Genomic DNA, 23136 nt, shown 5'->3' with positions numbered 1-23136 from the left:
TGCTTTCTGCTTGTTTTTTTTCTTTCAATGGTTAGGTCCCTCTTCTGTAGGGCTGCTGCAGTTTGCTGGGGGTTCACTTCAGGACCTATTTATCTGATTCGCTGCTGTACCTGGAGATGTCACTCAAAGAGGCTGGAGAACAGCAAAGATGAGTGCCTGCTTCTTCTTCTGGGACTTCTGACCTTGAGGGGCACCAGCCTGATGCCAGTAGGAGCACTCCTGTATAGGGTGTCTGACAACCTCTATTGGAGGGTCTCACCCAGTTGGGTGGCATGGGGAACAGAACCTGTTTAACACAGTGCCTCACTTGCGGGGAACCCACTTGTCTGGGCTGCCTGGATTCCTCAGAACTACCAGGAGGAAAGGCTAAGTCTGCTGGTCCACAGAGACTGCAGCCATCCCTCCCCCTAGGGACACAGGACCAGGGAGATGCAGGTTCTGTCCCTGAGCCTCTGGCTGGTGTTACTGGAGTTGGTGGGGGAAGCCTCACCCAATGAGGAAGGATGGGTCAGGGTCAGGCCTGAAGAGGCACTCTGGCCACAGACTGCAAGCAGGTGTGTTGGACTGTGAGGGACAAGTCTTGGGACCAAGCCGTCCAGCCTCCCTGTCTCCAACAGAGGAAAAGCACAGCCTGGGGCTATAGAGATGGATGCCTCCCTTCCCCTGCCCAGGGAGCTTTGTGTTAGGCAGATGCAAATCACAGTACTGGCTGCTGATCCTCCCACAGGGAGCTCAAATAGCTTTGACAGCAGGCAGCCACACCCAGTTCTGGTCACCCCTCCCTCCAGGAGTTCTGTAGGCTTAAGCAGATTCCTTCCAACCGAGAAGCTAAGAGTCTGTGCATTCCTGGGTTGGGACGCTAGTCCCTGGTGGTGTGGGTTCGCGAGTGGGATCTTCCAATCTGTGGGTTGCACAATTCTGTGGAAAAAGCACGCTCACCCATTGCCTCCCTTGGCTGGGGGGGAGGGGGCTCCCCCACTCCATGTGGCTCTCATGTGGGCTGCCACACCACACTGTTCTTCTTTCTCTCCGTGGGTCACACCAACCTCCTAGTCGGTTCTGATGAGAAAACCTGGATGCCTTGGTTGCTGGTGAAGTATTCACAAGCTTATTATGTTTTTTTTCAATGGGGGCCTCCAAACGCTGCTGTTTCTAGTCGGCCATCTTGGCCCCACCCTGTGTTATTTTTATAATAAGTATAGTATTTCTTATTGTGATATATATGTAAGAAATAATACAATTATCTACATCTATATCTAGCTATATAAATATCTACTTCTATCTATTTACATACATATATGTATCTTTATAGAAATGCGTGTATATGCATAGATCGATATATGTGTGTGATATTATTTTATATATATATATATATGTTTTTATCTATGGCTCCTGGCTTATGATTCCCATAGCCCTTGTTAATAGTCTTTTATTATAATTTTATGGTGCTTTTGGCCTCAGGAGCAGACCTCAGAAAACCTTTCACCTACACAAGGCAGGACTATAACATGTTTCCACCTTTGTGATTGAGGGTCATAAGACCTCATTTCAGAGGAGGTCCTGTCCCATATCCTAGAGGAATTAATGCTGCACAGAGAGGTCAAGAAGAATCTGAACAGATAGGCCTCACTGGGTTTTCCCACTCAGCCTATAAGCATTAGATTATAACCTTTTCGTCCAATCACATTACTACATGGTTGTCCATGCTTCAGTCATGCCTATCCAATGAAGTTTTCATAAAAGGCCCAAGAGAACAGGATTTGAAGAGCTTCCAGATAGTGAACATGTGTAGGATCCTGGCAGGTGGCATATCCAGGCAGAGCATGAAAGCTCTGTGTACCTTCTCTCATACCTTACCCTATGCATCTCTTCATCTGTAGCCTTTGTAACATCCTTTATCATAAACCAGCAAATTAAGCCAGTTTCCCTGAGTTCTGTGAACCACTTTAGTAAATTAATCAAACCCAAAGAGGGGTTGTGGAAACCTCAACTTGAAGCTGGCTACTGAGAAATTCTGGAGGCCCAAACTTGCAACTGGTGTCTGAAAGGGGACAGTCTTGTGGGACTGAGCCCTCAACCTGTGGGATCTGACATTATTTTCAGGGAGACAGCATCAGAATTGAATTGAATTGGAAGATACCTGGAGGTATCTGCTGGTTGGTGTTGGGTGAAAAAAAAAAACTCATGCATTTGGTCACAGAAGTCTTCTGTGTTGATTGTTGTGGTGTGAGAGCAGAGGAAAAAGTTTGAGTTTTTCCCTCAGAATATATACATATGTATGTACATATAAATATGTGTGTGTATATATACATATCCATAAGATATAAAATCATAAAATAAAATATTCCTTGACATTGTATTCTACATGATTTGCTTTTCAGTATCCCTCAGAAATAGGAGACATGTATTTTTAAAAAATAATTTATACCCATAATCTCCAATATAATATTGAAAGAGAAGAATAAAGTTGGAGAACCGACACTATCTGACTTCAAGACTTACTATAAAGCTATATGAATCAAAACAGCCTGGTAATGGCAAAAGAATAGACAGATAGATCAGTGGAACAGAATAGAGAGACCAGAAATAGACCCACATAAATATAGTCAATTGATCTTTGACAAGGGAGCAAAGGCAATACAATGGAGCAAAGATAGTCTTTTCAACAGATGGTGCTGCAACAACTGGATACCTACCTGCAAAAAAATGAATCTAGACAAGGACCTTACATCCTTCACAAAAATTAACTCAAAATGAATCATAGAACTATGTGTAAAACATAAAACTGTAAAATTCCTAAAATATAACACAGAGGAAAACCTAGATGACCTTGGGTACGGCAATGACTTTTTAAATAGAAACCAAAGGCATAATCTATGAAATAAGTAATTAATAAGCTGAACTTTATTAAAATTAAAAACTTCTGCTCTACAAAAGAAAATGTCAAGAGAATGAGATGACAAGCATGAAAGAAAATAATTGAAAAGACCATATCTGATAAAGGATTATTATCCAAAATATACAAAGAACTCTTAAAGCTCAACGATAAGAAAACAACCAGCCCAATTAACAATTGGGCCAAAGACCTAAACACCTCACCAAAGAAGATATACAGATGACAGATAAATATATAAAGAGATATTTCATATCATATGCCATCAATGAAATGCAAATTAAAACATTAACAAAATACCATTACACACCTGGAAGGGCCAAAATCCAGAGCACTAATGACAACAAATGCTGGGAAAGATATGGAGCAACAGGAACTCTCATTCGCTGCTGGTGGGAAAGGTAACTTTGGGTCCACTTTGGAATACAGTTTGGCAGTTTCTTAAAAGATGAAGCATAATCTTACCATATGATTCAGTAATCAAGCTCCTTGGTTTCTACCCAAAGGAGTTGAAAACTTATAGTCACACACAAATCTGCACATAGATGTTTATTAGCTTTATTCATAATTGCCAAAGCTTGGAAGTAACCAAGATGTGTCCTTCAGCATATAAACTGATAAGTAAAAGAACAAACAAACAAAGAATCTGTGGTACATGCAGACAATAGAATATCATTCAGTACAAGAAAGAAATGAGTTACTAAGCCATGAAAAGACATGGAAGAAACTTAAACACATATTACTATCTGAACGGAGCCAATATGAAAAGGTTACATGCTGTATGATTTCAACTAGATGACATTCTGGAAAAGACAAAATTATGGAAACAGTGAAAAGATCAGTGGTTGCCAGGGGTTGAGGGGTGGATGTGAAGGGGTGGAGCATAGATGATTTCGGGGGCAGTAAAACTACTCTGTATAATACTGTAATGGTGGATACATGTCATTATACATTTGTTTAAACCCGTGGAATACAACATCAAAAGTAAACCCTAAAGTAAACTATGAGCTTCTAGTAATTATATGTCAATGGATGTTTATAAATTGTAGCAGATTGTAATTCTGGGAGGGAATATATATATAATGGGGAGACAATGCATGCTTGAGAGCAGGGGTTGTATGGAAAATCTCTGTACCTTGCTGTCAATTTATCTGCAAACCCTAAACTTCCTTTAAAAAAACCTTTCTTTAAAATAAAACAACAATGACAAAAATATTTATTTTTATTTTTTTGAAACAGTCTTGCTCTGTTGCCCAGGCTGGAGTGCAGTGGTGCAATCTCGGCTCACTACAACCTCTGCCTCCCAGGTTCAAGCGATTCTCCTGCCTCACCCTCCCAAGTAGCTGGGATTACAGACACGTACCACCATGCCAGGCTAATTTTCATATTTTTAGTAGAGACGGGGTTTCACCATATTGGCCAGGCTGGTCTCGAACTCTTGACCTCAAGTGATCTGCCTACCTTGGCCTCCCAAAGTGCTGGGATTACAGGCGTGAGTAACCACGTCCGGCCAACAAAAAGATGTATATAATCCTCTTGCCTGTTTAAAAAAACGGGGGGTCAGTAGTTCAGATCTGTCATATTATAGTCTTGTTTAACCATTTAACATTTAGTTTTAAAGTATTATCTTTTCGTGAAACATTCACCCATGCTGTTTGCTATCCATCATCACTCAAAGTTTCTTCTTCCTTTATCTTCCTTTCCTGGCCATCAAGAAGTTTACTTTCTCAATTCTGTCCCTACTAGCAGTGCTCTTATTCAGGTCAAGATTATTCACATTTGGAATACTGCAATAATATCCTAAAACGTCAGCCTACCTCTGGTCTTGTAGTCCTCAAAGCACTTACCATGATAACCATTTTAAACCCTGCTAAGCAAACCCATCACTTCCCTGCTTAAAATCTTCTAGTGACTATAAAATGGATGAAGGTCAAGCTTCTCCACTAAACATAGACTATCTGGCCTGGTCCTTATTCTCATCACTCACAGTTTTATATTCTGAATTTTGCGGCTCCAGGAGCCCTGAATTGCTTGCATTCTACCCTCTTTCCTTTATGTACCATCCTCTCCCATGCTTTCTCCTCTGCCTAAAAGGTCTCCCTCACTTCTTCACTTCAGCTGGCTAACTCCTACACATCTAAAACTCTACCACTCATAGCTGGTAATCTTAGTGGTCTTTCCCACAGAGCCCAGAAGCAGCATGAGAATCCTCCAGACACTAACTACCCATCAATTGACTGGAGTTGGCAACACAGATGAAACACACTTGTCTTTCCTGATCTAAATTATTGCTCTTCTTCATTTATATGATATACTAGCAAAGGCTTGCTTCCAACAAGTTTGTTAAAAAGAACTAAGGATACTTAAATGCTGGATTGAATAACTGAGCTGATTTGATCATTAATCTCTGCAGGCATATGAGGGGTTATTATACCCTATAGAACCATAAGCCATTGGTATAAGAGATTCAAAGTAAAAAAAAAAAAAAAAAGTGGCCATTGTCCTTTCTAACTGAATCCTTCAGAGCAGGACCCACAATGTTATGACTATTTTCCAGAATCAGGTATGAAATGCCTTACAAATGCTTTCAGAGAGAACACAAGCCAAACCAATGTGTCAAAATAATGACAGAAAGTAAACTAGACTTGAGTCAAATAATTCAGAAGTTCTCAACAAATTCAGGGGTAAGTGAAAAAAATGTGGAAGGCAGCAATCTACTTTTATTGTACATTGCAAAACTTTCTAGGAATCTTAAACTTGAGATCCAGAAAATGGCATTTAAGGGGAGTAGGGCAATACATGCTCAGTTTATAGTCAGTCTCTTCCCACATGTGACCTCTCATGACCATTGCTTGGTCATAACTCTGATGATTGAAGGCTACTTATTTTTGACCTCCCTAAGGCCTTTAGATACATACACACCAACAGCTGTTTGGGTTAACAAAAGCCCTATTAAGAAATGACATTAAATGTTTCTCCCTAAAGAAACAAAGGCTACAGCATTTTCTGTGACAAATAGAGAAATAATTTTGATGATTAAACAAACTCTACTCAAACATATCATAGTATTTTCTTTCTTTTTTTCTTTTCTTCCCTTCTGTGAATAGCAAGGCAAATTAATGATTTTTCAGTCTTGCTTGTGATGATGATGTAACTGATTTTCTCAACTGATCCCTTGTGTGTAATTTTAGCAAAGCTGGGCAAATCCAAGTATGTATCAGCATAAATCAATGGGATACACAGCACTTCATTTCAATATACAATGTTTAGAAAGATATGCACCAAATTCAAATCAAGAGTTATCTAATGGTGATAGAATTATAGGTTATTTTTAATTCTCTTTTTTTATCTATAATTTGAAATGTTTCTATAAAAATTTATTCAAATTAATTATTTTCGAAGTGTTTATCTTCCAATTAGAAAATCTTTCTGTGATGGTTACTTTTATGTGTCATCTCTACTGGGCCATGGAGTGCTCAGACATTTGGATAAACATGATTCTGGGTGTGTCTGTCAGGGCATTTTTGGATGAGATTAATGTTTGAATTGGTAGACTGAGTAAAGCAGACTGCCCTCCCTCATCCAATCAATCCAAGACCAGAAGAGAACAGCTTGAGCTGGAACTGGTCATTTCTGGCCTTCAGACTCAGACTGAAATATCAGCCTTTGTTGAGTCTCAAGCCTTCAGGCCTGCTGGCTTTGAGACTAGAAATTACACCATGGGCTCTCCTGGGTCTCCAGCCTACTGACTGCAGATCTTGGGACTTGTCAGCCTTCATAATCATATGAGCTAATTCCTTATTTTACATATTAAGGTATATATATATAAATTGTATTTATATTATATATATATAATCTTGTTGGTTCTGTTTCTCTAGAGAACCCTGACTAATTACTACAGGTCTAAATTTTTTCTTTTATTATTTTGCATGCAAGTGACTATTCCAAGGCATTTATCAACATATATAAAACAACTCAAATTAACAACAATTTGGCCTTTAGCTTACTGTAATCATTTAACCTCTCTACGCTAATTACCATATTTACCACTAACACTAGTACCACATTTACCATTATGTATCTAATTAAACATCTTTATTTAATTTTAATTTTTTTTTTTTTTGAGATGGAGTCTCGCTCTGTCGCCCAGGCTGGAGTGCAGTGGCGCGATTTTGGCTCACTGCAAGCTCTGCCTCCTGGGTTCAAGGATACTTTATAATGCAAGTTGTTCTCTTACATCCTGGAGGCTTACATTTGGTTTTGTAAAATCACGTGTATTTGATTTTAAAAGGCATTGCTGTATTATAGTAAATGTTAGTATACTGAAGATGTGACTATACCTTATATCATATATGAACTTTATCTGGTGACTCAAAGAACTGGTCTTCTGAGTGGGAGACTTTCTGTTCTGGGCAAGTGCACTAGTAAAAGAGTCTACAAAATGAAATTTTTATTGCTTAAAAAATATGGATAAGTAGGTAGACAGCTGGTTAGACGGATGTGTGAATGCATAGACAGACTCACAGACTGCTACTAGTAAGATAGTTACTTGGATGACTAGAAGAATAAAAGTATGTAGGAAAGAGAGAAGTCACAACTTGGAAAAATAGGTTTTCTAGGTGCTCTGCTGTTACATTTTAAAAAGCATGTTTAAAGGGTAAGATGTGAAGATAGGCTGGAAGGAAATCCCTAACAAAAGCTCTACCAACCCTCTACTCTTTAGCTAGCGCATTATGTGAAATCCTATTCTTAGGACACGGCTTTAAATTAGACATACACTTCCACTTGCATTGTTGATGGACATACATTTCTGCTATTTGAGATCCCAAGGCAGTCAAGGGATGGAGTTAGAGCGGTTTTATACATTCTTAATCTTTTTTATTTTTTTAGTTTCGGTTCCTGTGGCACTGCCTTTAGCACACACCAGTTTTGTCCATGCACGTTTTAGGCAGATAGTGAGAAGCTGAGAGTCTTACGTGTCATGTCTCTTCTATCTTAAACTGGTCTGTCATTATAAAATTATAATCCTAGTTTGCTACTATTCAAAGGCAGAGAATAGAACTTCATGACATGATTGCTGGTATATCAAATGTTTTATTAATCACATAATGACTGTAATTAACTCATGCCAGCCCTAGCCAAATGGCCCAATCTTTTTATTTATCCTTATAGTGCTACCAGAATTCTGCATGCTTTTCATAGGGTATTTAAATCTCTCCGAACTCATTTGCTCATCTACAAAATGGGAAAATATAACTCACAGTCACTCCTTACATCATATGGTAACTTTTAAAAAATGTTATTTTTATGATTTTTTTAAGTTTAATTTCCCAATGTCAAACTTATCAACAATCTTCGACTGTAAAATCAGGACAACTGATTAATGTAGTTAATTACCTCAAAAACTTAATTCCAATATTTACTTATTGTTCAGATTTCGAGATAACCAACAAGTATCAAAAATCAAAGCCTGAGACTAATTTGGGAATTTTGCATGCTATAATGTCTTTCTTTCAATCATACATCCACTGAGGATTCATTATATGCCAGGAAATGCCCACTGTTGGGCTTATAGATATAATTTCTTAAAAAGTTAATAGGCACATTGACATTGCTCAAACTCATTAATAATCAAAGAGATGAAAATTAAAATAGCAATACAATATCACCTGATGCTTGTTGGACTTGCAAAACATCAGAAAGCTAAAGAATGCTAAGTGATGTCAGGGATATTCAGATAGAGGAACTTCATCCAGGCCACTGAGAATATAGACTGGAGCAGCCACTATGGGGACTAATTTGGTAATACTTATTCGTATTAAATATATGCATAACCTACGACCCAGGAGTTCTGAATTGAGAATGTAATGAAAATGCATAATCCTAAGAAATTCTCACATGGGTGGATAAGGAGATACTGAACCACGTTCACTACAGCATTGCTTGGGATAGAAGGGGGTTAGATGGAAAGTTATAAGGCAGAAAAATTGTGGTGGATGCACAACACTCAGTATTCTGTAACAGTCAGAATCCATAGATCAGATCAATACTTAGCAATACGGTAATCTTCAGGGTATAGTACTCCATGACAATGCAAGAAAGATTAATATATTGAGGGAAACCAGAACAGGTCACCTCGACATCTGCCTCTTTGACAAGAAAATTGTTTTTGAGCTAAAGGCAATTAAGAAGCAGCAAATGGAAGGAAAATTTTCCCTATCCTCCTGCTCTTCTGCCTAAGGGCAGGTTATAAATTCTCCTTTACTGGAGACAACTCTAAACTCTTACCGTCCCAGAGACAGCACCAGAGGAATCTGCAAACAAACTTACTCATATTTTCCACCCATATATTTACCTTCCCACAGTTTCCCTCCCTTGGAAGCGTAAAATAATTTTCCTTTGTCCTGTCATTTCCCCACAAATTTATTGTTTTTTGTTGAAGATGCTCTATGAGCCAGAGTTCCAAACCACTACTTCGAGTTACTTTTCCTTGGAGTGTATCCTGTATGATGAGCACTGCACGTTAATAAACGTGTTTGTTTCCCTCTTATTAATCTATCTTTTGTTACAGGGACCCATCCCAGCTAAGAATTCATGAGGGTGGAGGGGGAATTTTTTTTTGTTCCCTACAATATATATTGTATACACTATATGTATATTGTATAAAAATATACAATAGGAGAATAAAAATGTACAGATTGGTAATGGGAAACATAAAACACATTAAGTGCAATAAATTATAACAATGGTATAATGGAATTATTCAGGGCAAACAGTGAAAATACAAAGGCAGAGTTAGTGACTGTAGTGAGGACAGGGGAGGCTGAGTCCAAGAAGAAGAGCAGGAAATACTTTGTGGAGGATGTGGAGGATATACCCCTTGGGCAAGTCTGTGTATTCTACTGTTAGCTCTCTTCCTGGTTTTGGGTCACTTACTTTGCACTACTTTAGGCTCTAGAACTTTCTCTATAATGAGCAACTACATAGGTTCTGCATGATATTTATGGATGAGGCTTTGTGGTAATAGGAAAAAATCATGTGCTTCAGGAAAAATCCAACCTGGGCTTGGAGATCGGCTCCACCATCTATTACTTGATGAAATGCATCTTAAACCATCTGAGCCTCAAAATATCTGAACCTCAGCTCTTTCATTTTTAAAGGAAGTCCCCACAGAGTTTCCATTAGAATAAAATGTGATTACATATGTCAAGTGGCTAGCAAAGTGTCTGGAAAATAATAAGCCTTCATAACACTTAGCCCCTCTATGATTCAGCTTCCAAAATAGATAGCACTTAGGCAGTTTATGTTATTACAGCATATAAAGGGAAAGAAAACACTTTTTATTAAGCAATATCGATGAGCAAATTTTTGGAAGCTAGCTGGCTATAAATTTCTTAAAAATTTAATAAATTTTAGTTTAATGAAAACTTGTTTTCTAATCAGCTGAACTGTGGATTTTTTTTTTCACTCCTGTGTAATTTCCTACCAAACAGAATATGCTGGCTTTTTGATTTGGGAAGTTAATGAAAACTGAATTATTAAAAATCTCCTTCTCTGTAAATCTCAATTTTTGGTAACACCCTGTCCCTCAGATCTGCCACAGCTATAGAATTAATTCCCATGTTTCCATTCTGGGCTATGTTGAGTATTTGACTTAATTTTAAAGTCAGATATTTTTGCGGTTATAATATCCTGCTTTCACACAAGCTGTATGTTAAATGCATCATACTTACATTCAATGAAGGGCATGTAATTGAGATCTCTGAATGTGGAACTTGTTAAGTTCAAAAACAAAGAAAAGCAGTGTCTCATTTTCCAGACAACTATTCTCCACTCCCTGAAGTTCAAGGATACGTTTAATAAGATAGCAGAGGAATGCTGCATTTTTTAAAATCCAAAGGCATTTAATTTAAAATGGAAAAAAATCGTGAAAAGAAAAAATTAAGGCTGGGCGCAGTGGCTCCTGCCTGTAATCCCAGTACTTCGGGAGGCCTAGGCTGGTGGATCACTTGAGGCCAGGAGTTCGTGACCAGCCTGGCCAACATGGTGAAATCTCTACTAAAAATACAAAAATTATCTGGGCGTGGTGGCGTGAGCCTGTAATCTCAGCTACTCGGGTAGCTGAGGCACGAGAATCACGTGAGCCTGAGAGACAGAGGTTGCAGTGAGCCTAGATCGCGGCACTGCACTCCAACCTGGATGACAGAGAAAGACTCTGTTTCAAAATAGTGATAATAATAATAAGAAGAAGCCTATAGAGAGACAAAACAACCCAAATTTCTTATTCACTAGAATTATCCTATGCAAATGTGTGGGTCTCTCTGTCCTTTAAATTGCATATGTGTAAAATGGGTATAACATGGTTTATGTTATAGGGTTAGAGGTGTTGTAAAGATTACAGGCATTACATGGAGATAATTTACCACAGTTCATGATATATAGTAATTACTCAAGAAAGTGAAGTTATTATACATTACTTCAACAAATATTATTGAGCACCCACTAAATGTCAGGTTCTAACCATTGGAGATGTAGCAGTGAATAAAACAGGCAAAAACACCTAATTTTACGGATGGTGGGAAGTCCCACGGAGAAAACCAAAGCAACAAAGAAAGGGGAAGCTGCGGTGTGAAGACTTTGCAATTTTCAACTGTGTGATCAAGTAGGCTTCATGGAAAAGATGACACTTAAAAGAGGATGAAGGAAACTAGGAATGAGGGAAATGCAGATTTGCTTTCTAAACGGGCAGCTCCAAATGGCAACTCAGAAGAGCGCTCATCATGGATCCTCATGCCTGGCTTGTCTTTCTGACGGGTGCTACACAAAATGAAACACGAATTCCGCTTGAGAACCCTGGAGCTTCCCCGAATGAGACAATCTGCAGGTCAAGAAAATAGGGGATTAAAGACTGTGGCCATATCTCCTGCCATTCGATTTCAGCCTATCCCTGCTTCATTTCTCATATCAAAATATATATTATCAGCAGGAAAAATTTAATTCTATTACATGTTGCATTAAGATTATTATCATTTTTGTTCCCTCTACTAGAATATCAGGCAGAAAAAAAATGGTTTCTAGAAAGAGCGATTGCTCATATAACTCCGTGCTTGGAGATGAAAAATAATTTCAGGTGTGGGTTTGCAGCCAGAGAAAGAACAATCTGATTGTGAACTGCAATATGAAAGACAGAAGATTCCTGACAAGATCCTTTCTTTTCTTTACTTCTCTTTTTCTCTGTCTATCTCCCTCCAACACCCTGGGTACCTCAGTATTAAAGCAGTTCTGTCTATATGAAAATATGAGTATAAAATATTAAAATAGCTGTAGAGTTTCAAGAAGGGGGTTATAAATATAAATTCTTAGTCAAAAGGGTGTTGCCATTTGTTTTCATGTGTCTTCTGGCCCTTGGCCCAGGAAATCTACTGCCTGAGGGTTTTGCAACATCAGGAAGTCTAAGAAAAGTCATGCAACCAAAATGTTCTACAAAACACAAACTTAGAGAAAATGCTTCAAAGGGTGCTGAAGACTGAAATGTACAGATATTTGATGGAAAACTCAGAAAAGATACAACAAATACCTCAAGAAACAGAGGATAGCCACCATTCTCTTGATCAGCATCATCCTCACTGTCCTCAGAGCTGAAGTATACTCGGTGCTAGGCACTGAGAATCTATAGGCTCTGAAGAAAAGCTCTGCTAATCTACAACATAGCTGGGATTGCTCTTTAAATATTTGCACAGGTATAAAACTGTTACAGGACCAGGCGTGGTGGCTCACGCCTGTAATCCCAGCACTTTGGGAGGCCGAGATGGGAGGATCATGAGGTCAGGAGATCGAGACCATCCTGGCTAACACAGTGAAACCCCATCTCTACTAAAAAATATTTAAAAATTAGCTGGGCGTGGTGGCTGACGCCTGTAGTCCCAGCTACTGGGGAGGGCGAGGCAGGAGAATGGCATGAACCTGGGTGGTGGAGCTTGCAGTGAGCTGAGATCGTGCCACTGCACTCCAGCCTGGGTGACAGAGGGAGACTCTGTCTCAAAAAAAAAAAAAAAAAAAAACCTGTTACAGGTGAATCAAAATCTTCTGAAGAAAAACTGTCAGGAAAACACACTTGTGGGAGCAGTGCTTTGGGCTTCAGCTGTTTAGCTGAAGGAGATGAAGGAGAGGCCGGGGGTCTAGTCCTTACCATCATCTCTCGTATATAAAATTATAGTTTTGTTTTTTTCTCTCTCTGGCTAAAAATTAATAATGCAGAAAACTCAGGACATAGAGAAAGGTAAAAAGTAGAAAACAAACATCTCACTGCTTCCTAAACTTTTATTTTTCTCCATTGATCAAATCAATTTTTTTCTTAGTCTATCTAGGTGAGATTATTATGTATATAAATTATTTTGCCTTTCTCTTGAGTGTTAAACTATGAATATATCAAAATTTATTTTAATGTGTTATTTGTAGTGGCTATACTATATTCTCTTAAATGGACATGTGAAATAATTCATTTAATTATTAATCTTTCATATATAATATAAATAAAATAAAAGTATGGCCAGGCGTGGTGGCTCACGCCTATAATCCCAGCACTTTGGGAGGCCAAGGTGGGTGGATCACGAGGTCAGGAGATCGAGACCATCTTGGCTAACAGGGTGAAACCCCGTCTCTACTAAAAACGTGGTGATGGGCGCCTGTAATCCCAGCTACTCGGGAGGCTGAGGCAGGAGAATGGCGTGAACCCGGGAGGCGGAGCTTGCAGTGAGCCGAGATCGCACCACTGCACTCCAGCCTGGGCGACAGAGCAAGACTCCGTCTCAAAATAAATAAATAAATAAATAAAAGTATACATTTATGTAAAATTCATTTATATTTGTATTTATATATACTTTATATATGGAAATATAGATGGATATATTTTATATGTGAATATATAATTTTACATATAGTTTGTCTTATATAACATAAATTATACTTTATATATTATGTACTATATATAACACATAATATATAATGATACTATATAACATATATGAACTATGCTATATATTATACAATTTACTATAATATAGTATGCCTATATAGTATATTATATAAGAATATTATATAATGTATTACCAATTATATATATTATATATTACTTATTATATGTAATATAATAGATTACCTATTTTATGTATACTACCTATTATAATTATGTAATATGGAGTATACTTTATACTATCTATTATATAAGACTATTATATAATACTAAATTATATAATTATACTATATTACATAATTATAAAAAGTATTATATAATACTATATTACATAATTATAAAGTATTATATAATACTATATTATATAATCATATGTATTGTATAATACTATATTATATAATCATATGTATTGTATAATACTATATTATCTAATCATATGTATTGTATAATACTATATTATCTAATCATATGTATTGTATAATACTATATTATATAATCATATGTATTGTATAATACTATATTATCTAATCATATGTATTGTATAATACTATATTATCTAATCATATGTATTGTATATAATACTATATTATATAATCATATGTATTGTATAATACTATATTATATAATCATATGTATTGTATAATACTATATTATATAATCATATGTTATATAATTATGTAATATTATATTACAGTTAATATATACATATATAACTATAGTATAGTTAATATATACGTATATAAATATACTTAAAATTCACTATCGTTGGTCTCATATATAGTTTTAGATATTTTGCTATTGTGAGGAGACTGATAATGAGCCATAAATTTTTGTGCAAAAATCTTACTTTTTTAAGTTAATTTCCATAATGGGAATTAATGATTGGAATAAGACTCTTGATCTGTGATGATATTTTTAAAAACAGTGATAAACAACAATAACAACCACCACAAAAAGCTCAAGTCCAAGGGTGGCAGGTGCTCAGAAAGGATGCAGGCTGAGGAACTGTAGCACAGTCCTAGCAGCCCTCCTGGACTGGCAAGGCCAGGCCAATTGCTGGAGCCCTGGAGATGGGGGGCGGGGAGGCAAGGTGGGATGTCCAGGAGAAAGCACTGAAGCAGTATCTGGGGCTGTGATAATATGGAAGAAGAGTAGCTGTTTATCAAGAATTTCAATATTTTTAACAACCAGCAGGGCCAGGCCAGGGCATATTAGATGAAAATCAGAACTGTTCTTGCTATATAATGCCAAATTACTTTCAGGGAAATTTTAATTTCATACCTTTACCTTTTGCACATGAAAACTTCCATATCACTGTAACCTCATCAGTATTATATGTTATTGGCTTTTTAAGTCTTTTTGAATTATTCTTAGCAAACATTTGAACTTTTCTTTAAATAAATTTTTTATATTTTGAATAAAATATATTATTAGCTAATTAACCAAATATTTTTTCGTCATTTCTCTCAGATTGTTATTGTTAATAGAGATCAAGCTGAAGGAGACCCAAGGAATTGATCTCAATCCCTGCAACCCCCCCAATCCCCTTCAGGCATATATTATTAGGTTCACTATCTATAAAATGAAGATAACAACAAGTCACCTACACCAGAGTTGCATGACTGTGTATATTAAATTGCAAAGTTTTATACAGCGTGACTGTCAGGAGGAAACTTATTCACTGATTAAGAGACTGCAGACCAAAATGGCACAAAAACTGGCAAGATACAAAATTGCCCTTCAGCAAAATTACAGATAAACACATGCCATGGACTTTTATGTAGATTGTAAATAATCAAAATTGGGAATGGAAAACACTCAAACATTAACAACAACAAAACAAAATAAGAACCTACCATACTGCTTTTTTTCTATTTTACCTGTTTAAGCCCATTGCTGCATTCTTATTAATTATAAGGCTTTAGAACTAAGTTTATTTGCTTTTGTAAGTATACAGTCATTTAATCTGCAATGATAGTTTTGTCCTCACTTGGTTCATTATCCCTTGTTTTGCTGTTTCTAACCTTAGTGAATTAGCCAAAACAATCTTGTTTACTCTGCTTTTAATGACAATCATTCCAGTGTTCTAACACTATGCTCCCTTCTCTTGAATCTGTAACTTATCTGTCTTTAACAATAGCTCAATGCTCACTGAAAGTTTTAAATACAATACAATGGGGTAAGCTATTTTGGTAAAATTATTTATGAAGAATACTTTATTTTTTAATCATATATTTAACAAATGCCTTTAATAAAATGATGCCCCAAACTATAACTGTGTTTATGTAAAGTAGTTCTAAATCTTGTAGATTAGTTTATGATTATAATCTATATCCTTCTGGTAAAGGAGTTAACTGCTATGATGCTGCATATAAGTACTAGTTTTTACTCATTTTTAGTTATAAGCAATTAAAATCCATTCCCAAAGTTGTCTGCAGGTCTAGAAACCCCATTAGAATACCGCTTCCTCAATACAACAAACATGGTAATAGCCACACTACTCCGAAAAATATTCCTACCTCTTTTCTAGAAGGTGACTCATAAAACAAGATTTCAAGACTGAAAGCACGTTTGACGGCCCAAACACACAAGAAAATCAGTGCCTAAGTCCCTACCATAACATATCTGTAAAGTATTTCTCCAACCTGTGCTGACACCACTAGAATGACTTTTTATCTCCCAAGGAGTGGAAGTTATTTTCTATTTATAGACAGGTTTTTTTTTTTTTTTTTTTTTTTGAGATGGAGTCTTGCTCTGTCCCCCAGGCTGGAGTGCAATGGCCGGATCTCGGCTCACTGCAACCTCCTCCTCCCAGGTTCAAGAGATTCTCCTGCATCAGCCTCCCGAGTATCTGGGATTGCAGGTGTGTGCCACCATGCCCAGCTAATTTTTGTGTTTTTAGAAAAGCCGGGTTTCACTATGTTGGCCAGGCTGGTCTCAAACTCCTGACCTCAGGTGATCGGCCCCAGTCAGCCTCCCAAAGTACTGGGATTACAGGCGTGAGCCACCAGGCCCAGCCAACAGGCTCTTACACTGAGCCAAGAAATCACTCTCTGAAGCTTTCAACCATTGGCGCTTTGAGGGCAAATATTCTATTGTTTGCCCATCAGAAAATATACGAAAATGGCAATAAGCACAATCAAATTCTTTTTTCCAAGCAAAAAATACCTCAATTCCCTGTATTTTCTCACACATTTTAAGTTTGTTGATCTGTACTGTTGGCTTACTATGGATCATTGGTAAACATTATCCTTTGCTTCCTGCCACCTCCTAGTTTCTAAACCTGACACACTGGATCTTCCAGTTCCTACTTGAATTACATTCATTCTACTGCCATCCAATCAGCTTAAAGTATTAAGCTTCTGTGTTACCTTAACATGTTATTTATGAAAGGAGACAAGGTTAATAATCTGATAAGGTTAGATTTTCAAATATCTAGTCATTGCTAAGTACCTAATCTCTCCTGTGAAAGGAAAATAAAATCCTGGGACTCCAAACTCACTATGTTAAAAGGAAGAGTTACACTTGAGAACTGGATCACACAAAAACTGCCTTCCCTTTTGTACCTAAATAGATAGGTGCAATGACAGAAGGCCACTATTTCTCCATGTGGCCCCCCTCCTTTTACATATAACATGTGGATTCGGTGAGTACTGATCAAACCCTCACAAGAAAGTGACCACTTACCTTACTCCCTACCCTCCCATTTTTTTCTTTCCTCCTTCTCTCCTGCTGCTCTTCCCCCTTTAAATATTGAAGCCCTCAAACACCTCTTTGGAAAAAGCACAGATCACAGATGCTACTGCAACCTATGTCTCTTTTTCTCAGTTGCATCCTCAACCTTGGTAAAATAAACCTCTAAATTGATTGAGAGCTGTCTCAGACACTTTCTCCTTTACCAGGTTAAGAATTAACTATTAAATCTGTTTAGTACAATTTGTTGGACTGGACTAAAGTCAAGAGATCTGGGTTTTCTTCTGCCTTGATTGTCCCCAGGTTTCTTATTTGTGAAGTGAGAGTGTTGATGGTCTCTAAATTTTCTTCTAGGTTTTAACCTCTGTAGAAATGCTAGTGTCTATATGCTGCAGAACAGGAGACCCATCACACTGGTCTCAACATATGTCAGAAAAATTATTACAAAAAATATTATGAAGGTTGATAACACCTGTATTTCATATATGAGTTGCTTGAGTGGGTTAAAAAATTTATCTATATATGTATATACAATTATTGGTATAGCAATGGTATAGTGGTTGAGTTAGTATACAATAGGTTAATGAAAATAGAAGTAGGAAGCTGGATTAAATGTGATTATTTGAGTTACAGCTCTGTCTAACTCTTAAAAAACTTTCTGGCATTTGAACATAAGAACCAAACAGTGGGACAGATAAAATGATTATCCTTTAAGCAGAGCCCAGAGCAAGGAGAACACATTGGCCGTGACTGCTTTTTGGAACATGTTTTCAGGTATAAATATATGCACTGTAAATTAATAGCATTCTCTCTTACCAAAAAGAATATGGGTTTCTTTTTTCCCACGTACCATCTAGCATGAAGACAACACTCATTAGAAGTTGAATAATAATGAAAACCCCCATCAAGAGGTTTAATTTAAGGAAGCACCAATGTTGATGGACCCAGAAGCATGTTCTATGAGATTTAGAATATATGCATTACTCTCAAAACCTAAAAACAATTGCAGAAATTAACAACATGAATACTTCAAGACCCTGAATAAAGCAATTCTGGCCACTCATTTTGTCTCATTAAAGCACACAAACTCATATACATGAACATACATGCATAACTTTACACTTCCAAGTTTGGTCTCTGTAAAAGCTACATGGTCTGTTTTTCTGTTCATGGTTTGTTTTCCTCTCTTTCTTCCTATTGGGTTCATATAATATTTATTTCATACATTTTCCTAACATTAGAATGTGTAATCTATGGATAACTGTTATTTACCAGTTATAATTTATTGATATGGTAGATGACTCAGAGTCATCTACCTTTCTTTTGAATTTCTCAGAGCCCTAATAATTGCTTGGCATCTAAACTGAAGTGCCAAGCACCTTTGCAAAAACCTCACATTCTCTCTTAAACTATGAAAACTCTTCCCATATAAACACCAGACTCAAGAGGAGAGGCTAATCGATAGGGCATATGTGCATCCCCTCCCTGCTCATGTTTCTGAAAAAAATCAAATAGACCACCCCCCCCAAAAAAAAACATGAGAATTAAGTGGTATAAAAGTAGCAGTTTCATCTAGGAAGGCTTTTAGCTGGTTTGCTTTTGTGTGTTTTTGAAGCACGGTGGGAGAAGTGGTAGCACCATTATGAATGCTTAGAGAATATTTGCACCAAAGCCATGTGCCTATCTATCTGTGCGAACAAGGAAAGAAACTTGAGGTAATAAAACCTGTAAACTAAGACAGAAATGGGACCCTATGAGATACATTATAGGAGCTGAGCACAAAGGAGTGAACAGGATCAATGGCCTCATTTGCTAGGGACTGGAGTTTAATGAATGATTTGGAAGGATACTCAAGCCATGGGACAATACAAAACTCTCAGGCACCCTGTAGATCATAGAATATATGGGGAGACCATTTCTCTAAGGCAAGGATAGAAAGTTCCTTGCTGTAGAGTAACGCGTTGTTCTGCCTGATGCTTATAGTCAGGCCATAATAGGTGATTAGATAACCATCTCCCAGTTGCTACATGAGCACTCAAACTAACTGAAGTAGAGTGTCCTTTCCCCTCAAAACACTGTTCTTTCAAGCAACAGACACCTAGACCTAGGGATTTTAAATGCATTGCTTTTGATTTCATATAACTTAGTTGGGTAGTGAAAGCTAAGTATATATAACTTGAATTTTTCTTGGGGTTTTTCTTACATTTCTGATTGATTTCTTACGAAAAGTGACCTTAAAGGGCACCCACATTTTCCCCAAGGTGGAGTTTGTTATTAATACATTATTAGGGCTCAGTCAGAAGAACTCCAAGAGTTGTTCCCTTTATTTTGTTAAGTTCTCTGTATTAGCTTCCATGTGCACCTTTATGTAAGGACTCACTGTGCAGGCCAAACGTTCCCTTCTCTAGATAGCTTATAAGCATCTGGATAAATTTGCATTAGAAATTCAATTAACTTTATATTAAAAGGTCAATTAACTTGGCCATGATAGAGATTGTTTTTAATTACTTTTTCTTGTAGGCCTTCTCTTCTTGTCCAAGCACAAGTGACACTATGAAATGATAGTCTCATTGCCTTTTGGTTGCCTGAAACTCATATCCAAAACACACAGGAAATAACTGTCTTGGTTAAATGAATTAATAAGACATTCTATAGACAATTCATAACTATTATAATTTTGGGGACTTAAAGTATAACCAATAATAAAGTATTTTAGCTTAAATACCCTCTATGGTATTGTTCATGACAATCCCCTTCATTGTCTGTCTTTGTTGGTTTCTATTTTCTTGGTGAAAGATGATAATAAAGTAAAATGATTTTAATGATTAGTTCTTATTACACTATATCACAGTGTATTTCATGAAAAATTAACAAATAATGACATTAAAAATTAGTGATCTCTGTCGGGCACGGTGGCTCATGCCTGTAATCTCAGCACTTTGGGAGGCCGAGGCAGGTGAATCACCTGAGGTCAGGAGTTCGAGACTAGCCTGGACAACATGGCGAAACCCTTCTCTACTAAAAAATACAAAAATTAGCCGGGTGTGGTGGCAGGTTCCTGTAATCCCAGCTACTAGGGAGGCTGAGGCAGGGAGAATTGCTTGAACCCAGGAGGCAGAGGTTGCAGTGAGCCAAGATCGTGCCACTGCACTCTAGCCTGGGCAACAGAGCGAGACTCCATCTCAAAAAACAAACAAAAAACAAAAACAAAAAATCAGTGATCTCATTTCATTAGAGAGCTCTTAGTTATCTTTGTGTTAATATGAGCCACAGTTCAACTCATTCATGGGGCACTAGAACACTTATACTTAAGAGGTTCAAGGGATTACCACTTGGCATTAAGTTACAAGTGACAATAGTGTCCACTTGATATCGAGTTGTAACCATTACTGAACTATCACTCAGACAAAAGAAAATAACTAAAGATAAATATATAAATAATATATCTACATATTTTATATATTAATGCATTAACCCAAACTTCCAGATGACTTAAAAATAAAGCAAACACTCTTCAGGAGTTGATATGAGGAAAAGTCTTGAGATGAAACTTATTTTACTTTTGCAGAAGGGAATAGCCTTCACCCTCCAGGAGCAATAAGAATGTCCTAAGCACTTTGTAAATGTTACCTATATCACTCTCACTACAACCTTAGGAGATAAAATTCATTGTTCCCATTTTACTGATGTTTCAGCCAAGATCATAAATTTCACTGGAGGCTGAGTTACCTGTGTCCATCTACCTTTCCAGACTTTAAATTTTCCCCTAGAATGAAAGCACTGGATCTAAAAGTAATGACACTATAAAATGCCTATAAAAGGATGCTTAGGGCTGGGCGTGTGACTCATGCCTGTAATCCCAGCACTTTGGGAGGCCAAGGTGAGTGGATCACAAGGTCAGGAGTTTGAGACCAGCCTGGACAAGATGGTGAAACCCCGTCTCTATTAAAAATACAAAAATTAGCCAGATGCGGTGGTTGGTGCCTGTAATCCCAGCTACTCAGGATGCTGAGGGAGGAGAATTGCTTGAACCCTGGAGGTGGAGGTTGCAGTGAGCCAAGATTGCACCACTGCACACTTCAGCCTGGGCGACAGAGTGAGAATCCGCCAAAAAAAAAAAAAAAAAAAAAAGGTGCTTAGGAGTTATCTGAATGCTAGAGGTAATTCTAAGCATTCAGTTTTGGAACTGAGTAAGAGGAAGGGAACAGATTAGGCCCATGCCACTCAAAGAATGAGTTCACAAGAATGTAAATTAACTCTGTCACTGAGCACATTTTTCCCCATGGTGAGACTTTCTCAATGAAAAAACCTGTGCATCAGTTTATATTCCAGTGCACATTTCTTTTTTCTTTCTTTCTTTCTTTCTTTTTTTTTTTTCCGAGACGTAGTCTCGCTCTGTCACCCAGGCTGGAGTGCAGTGGCGCGATCTCGGCTCACTGCAAGCTCCGCCTCCAGGATTCACGCCATTCTCCTGCCTCAGCCTCCCGAGTAGCTGGAACTACAGGCGTCTGCCACCACGCTCGGCTAATTTTTTGTATTTTTAATAGAGACAGGGTTTCACCGCGTTAGCCAGGTGGTCTCGATCTCCTGACCTCGTGATCCGCCCACCTCAGCCTCCCAAAGTGCTGGGATTACAGGCGTGAGCCACCGCGCCCAGCCTCCAGTGCACATTTCAAATCTTCACATGGACCAATAACAGTTTGAAAAACAGTAACCAGTCCATGAACAAGGTTTTAAGTGGCACAAACTTAAGAAGCTTATTATGAGATTTTCCTTTTCTGTGAGTATTTTAATCATTTTGGATAAGAGTTATCCTTAAAGTTATCCTATTTGATTTTTCATCTATCAAAAGAACAAGTCACATCACTTATTCACGATAGAGATAGTAATGAAGGCTAATGTCCTAAACCCTGTAAATCTATGGGGGCATTAATGTTAGTTGAAGTAATATTGCTAGTTTTAATAAGCCGATCTCTTCCAAAAGCAAAAAAAAAAAAAGTCTTCCTAAAAAATGAACAATATTGTCATCACACAGCATAATGTTTAAAGTGAAATATGAACTTTAAAAATATTATTCATACCTGCACCTCCGCCTATGCTTAGAATCTTAATTTCTGATTTTGTGTCTCCAATCCTGAAAGAAAAAAATTATGTAGTTTTAGAAAAATGTGTTAGGTGCTTTGTGAAATCTGATTATCTAGTCTAGTTGAAGAGAACAGACTAAAAATACAATGAATGAAAACTAGGCCAACATGAAATGTCCCAATTATATCAGTTATATTGCCATCTTTAGAGTATATTTCAAAATATAGGTTTTATTCATTAACAATCTTGAACTGGGAGACTTGGAAATGGCAGTATGTACATATCAGAAGTACAAAATGCCATTTGTTTGGTTATGGTTTGGAGAACAAGAACAGAAAAAGTGGAGTTTTAAGTCTAGTCATATAATAAGCCACTCATCATAGATAAAGGAAAGGCTCAGCTGGTTCCCACTATCTATAATGTTTGCCTTCTTTCCTCCCCCTTTTTTTAACCTTCCTTTTAATGAACAAGTGTTTATTAAATATGCATTATG

At 37.3% G+C, this 23136-nt stretch overlaps 1 protein-coding gene across 2 annotated transcripts in view; it reads right to left on the bottom strand.

Annotated features, from left to right (window-relative positions):
* Positions 1-23136, bottom strand: part of HNMT (histamine N-methyltransferase) — a 50124-nt gene that overhangs the window by 21644 nt on the left and 5344 nt on the right. Inside the window, exons 2-3 of one of the 2 annotated variants that reach the window (XM_003309264.6) lie at positions 22640-22692; positions 11511-11771 (exon numbers count right to left, since the gene is read on the bottom strand). In XM_003309264.6, coding sequence (XP_003309312.1) covers positions 11581-11771; positions 22640-22692 — 244 coding nt within the window. In that variant the 3' untranslated portion in view covers positions 11511-11580. Of the gene's footprint in view, positions 1-11510; positions 11772-22639; positions 22693-23136 lie in introns of those variants that run through there. The other variant, XM_001156140.7, reaches the window with a different exon arrangement.

This window comes from Pan troglodytes, chromosome 13 (genome assembly GCF_028858775.2).
Source record: "Pan troglodytes isolate AG18354 chromosome 13, NHGRI_mPanTro3-v2.0_pri, whole genome shotgun sequence".
NCBI lineage: Eukaryota > Metazoa > Chordata > Mammalia > Primates > Hominidae > Pan > Pan troglodytes.
Note: the sequence above shows the minus strand (reverse complement) of the source record. Positions and strands in the feature narration are given on the sequence as shown.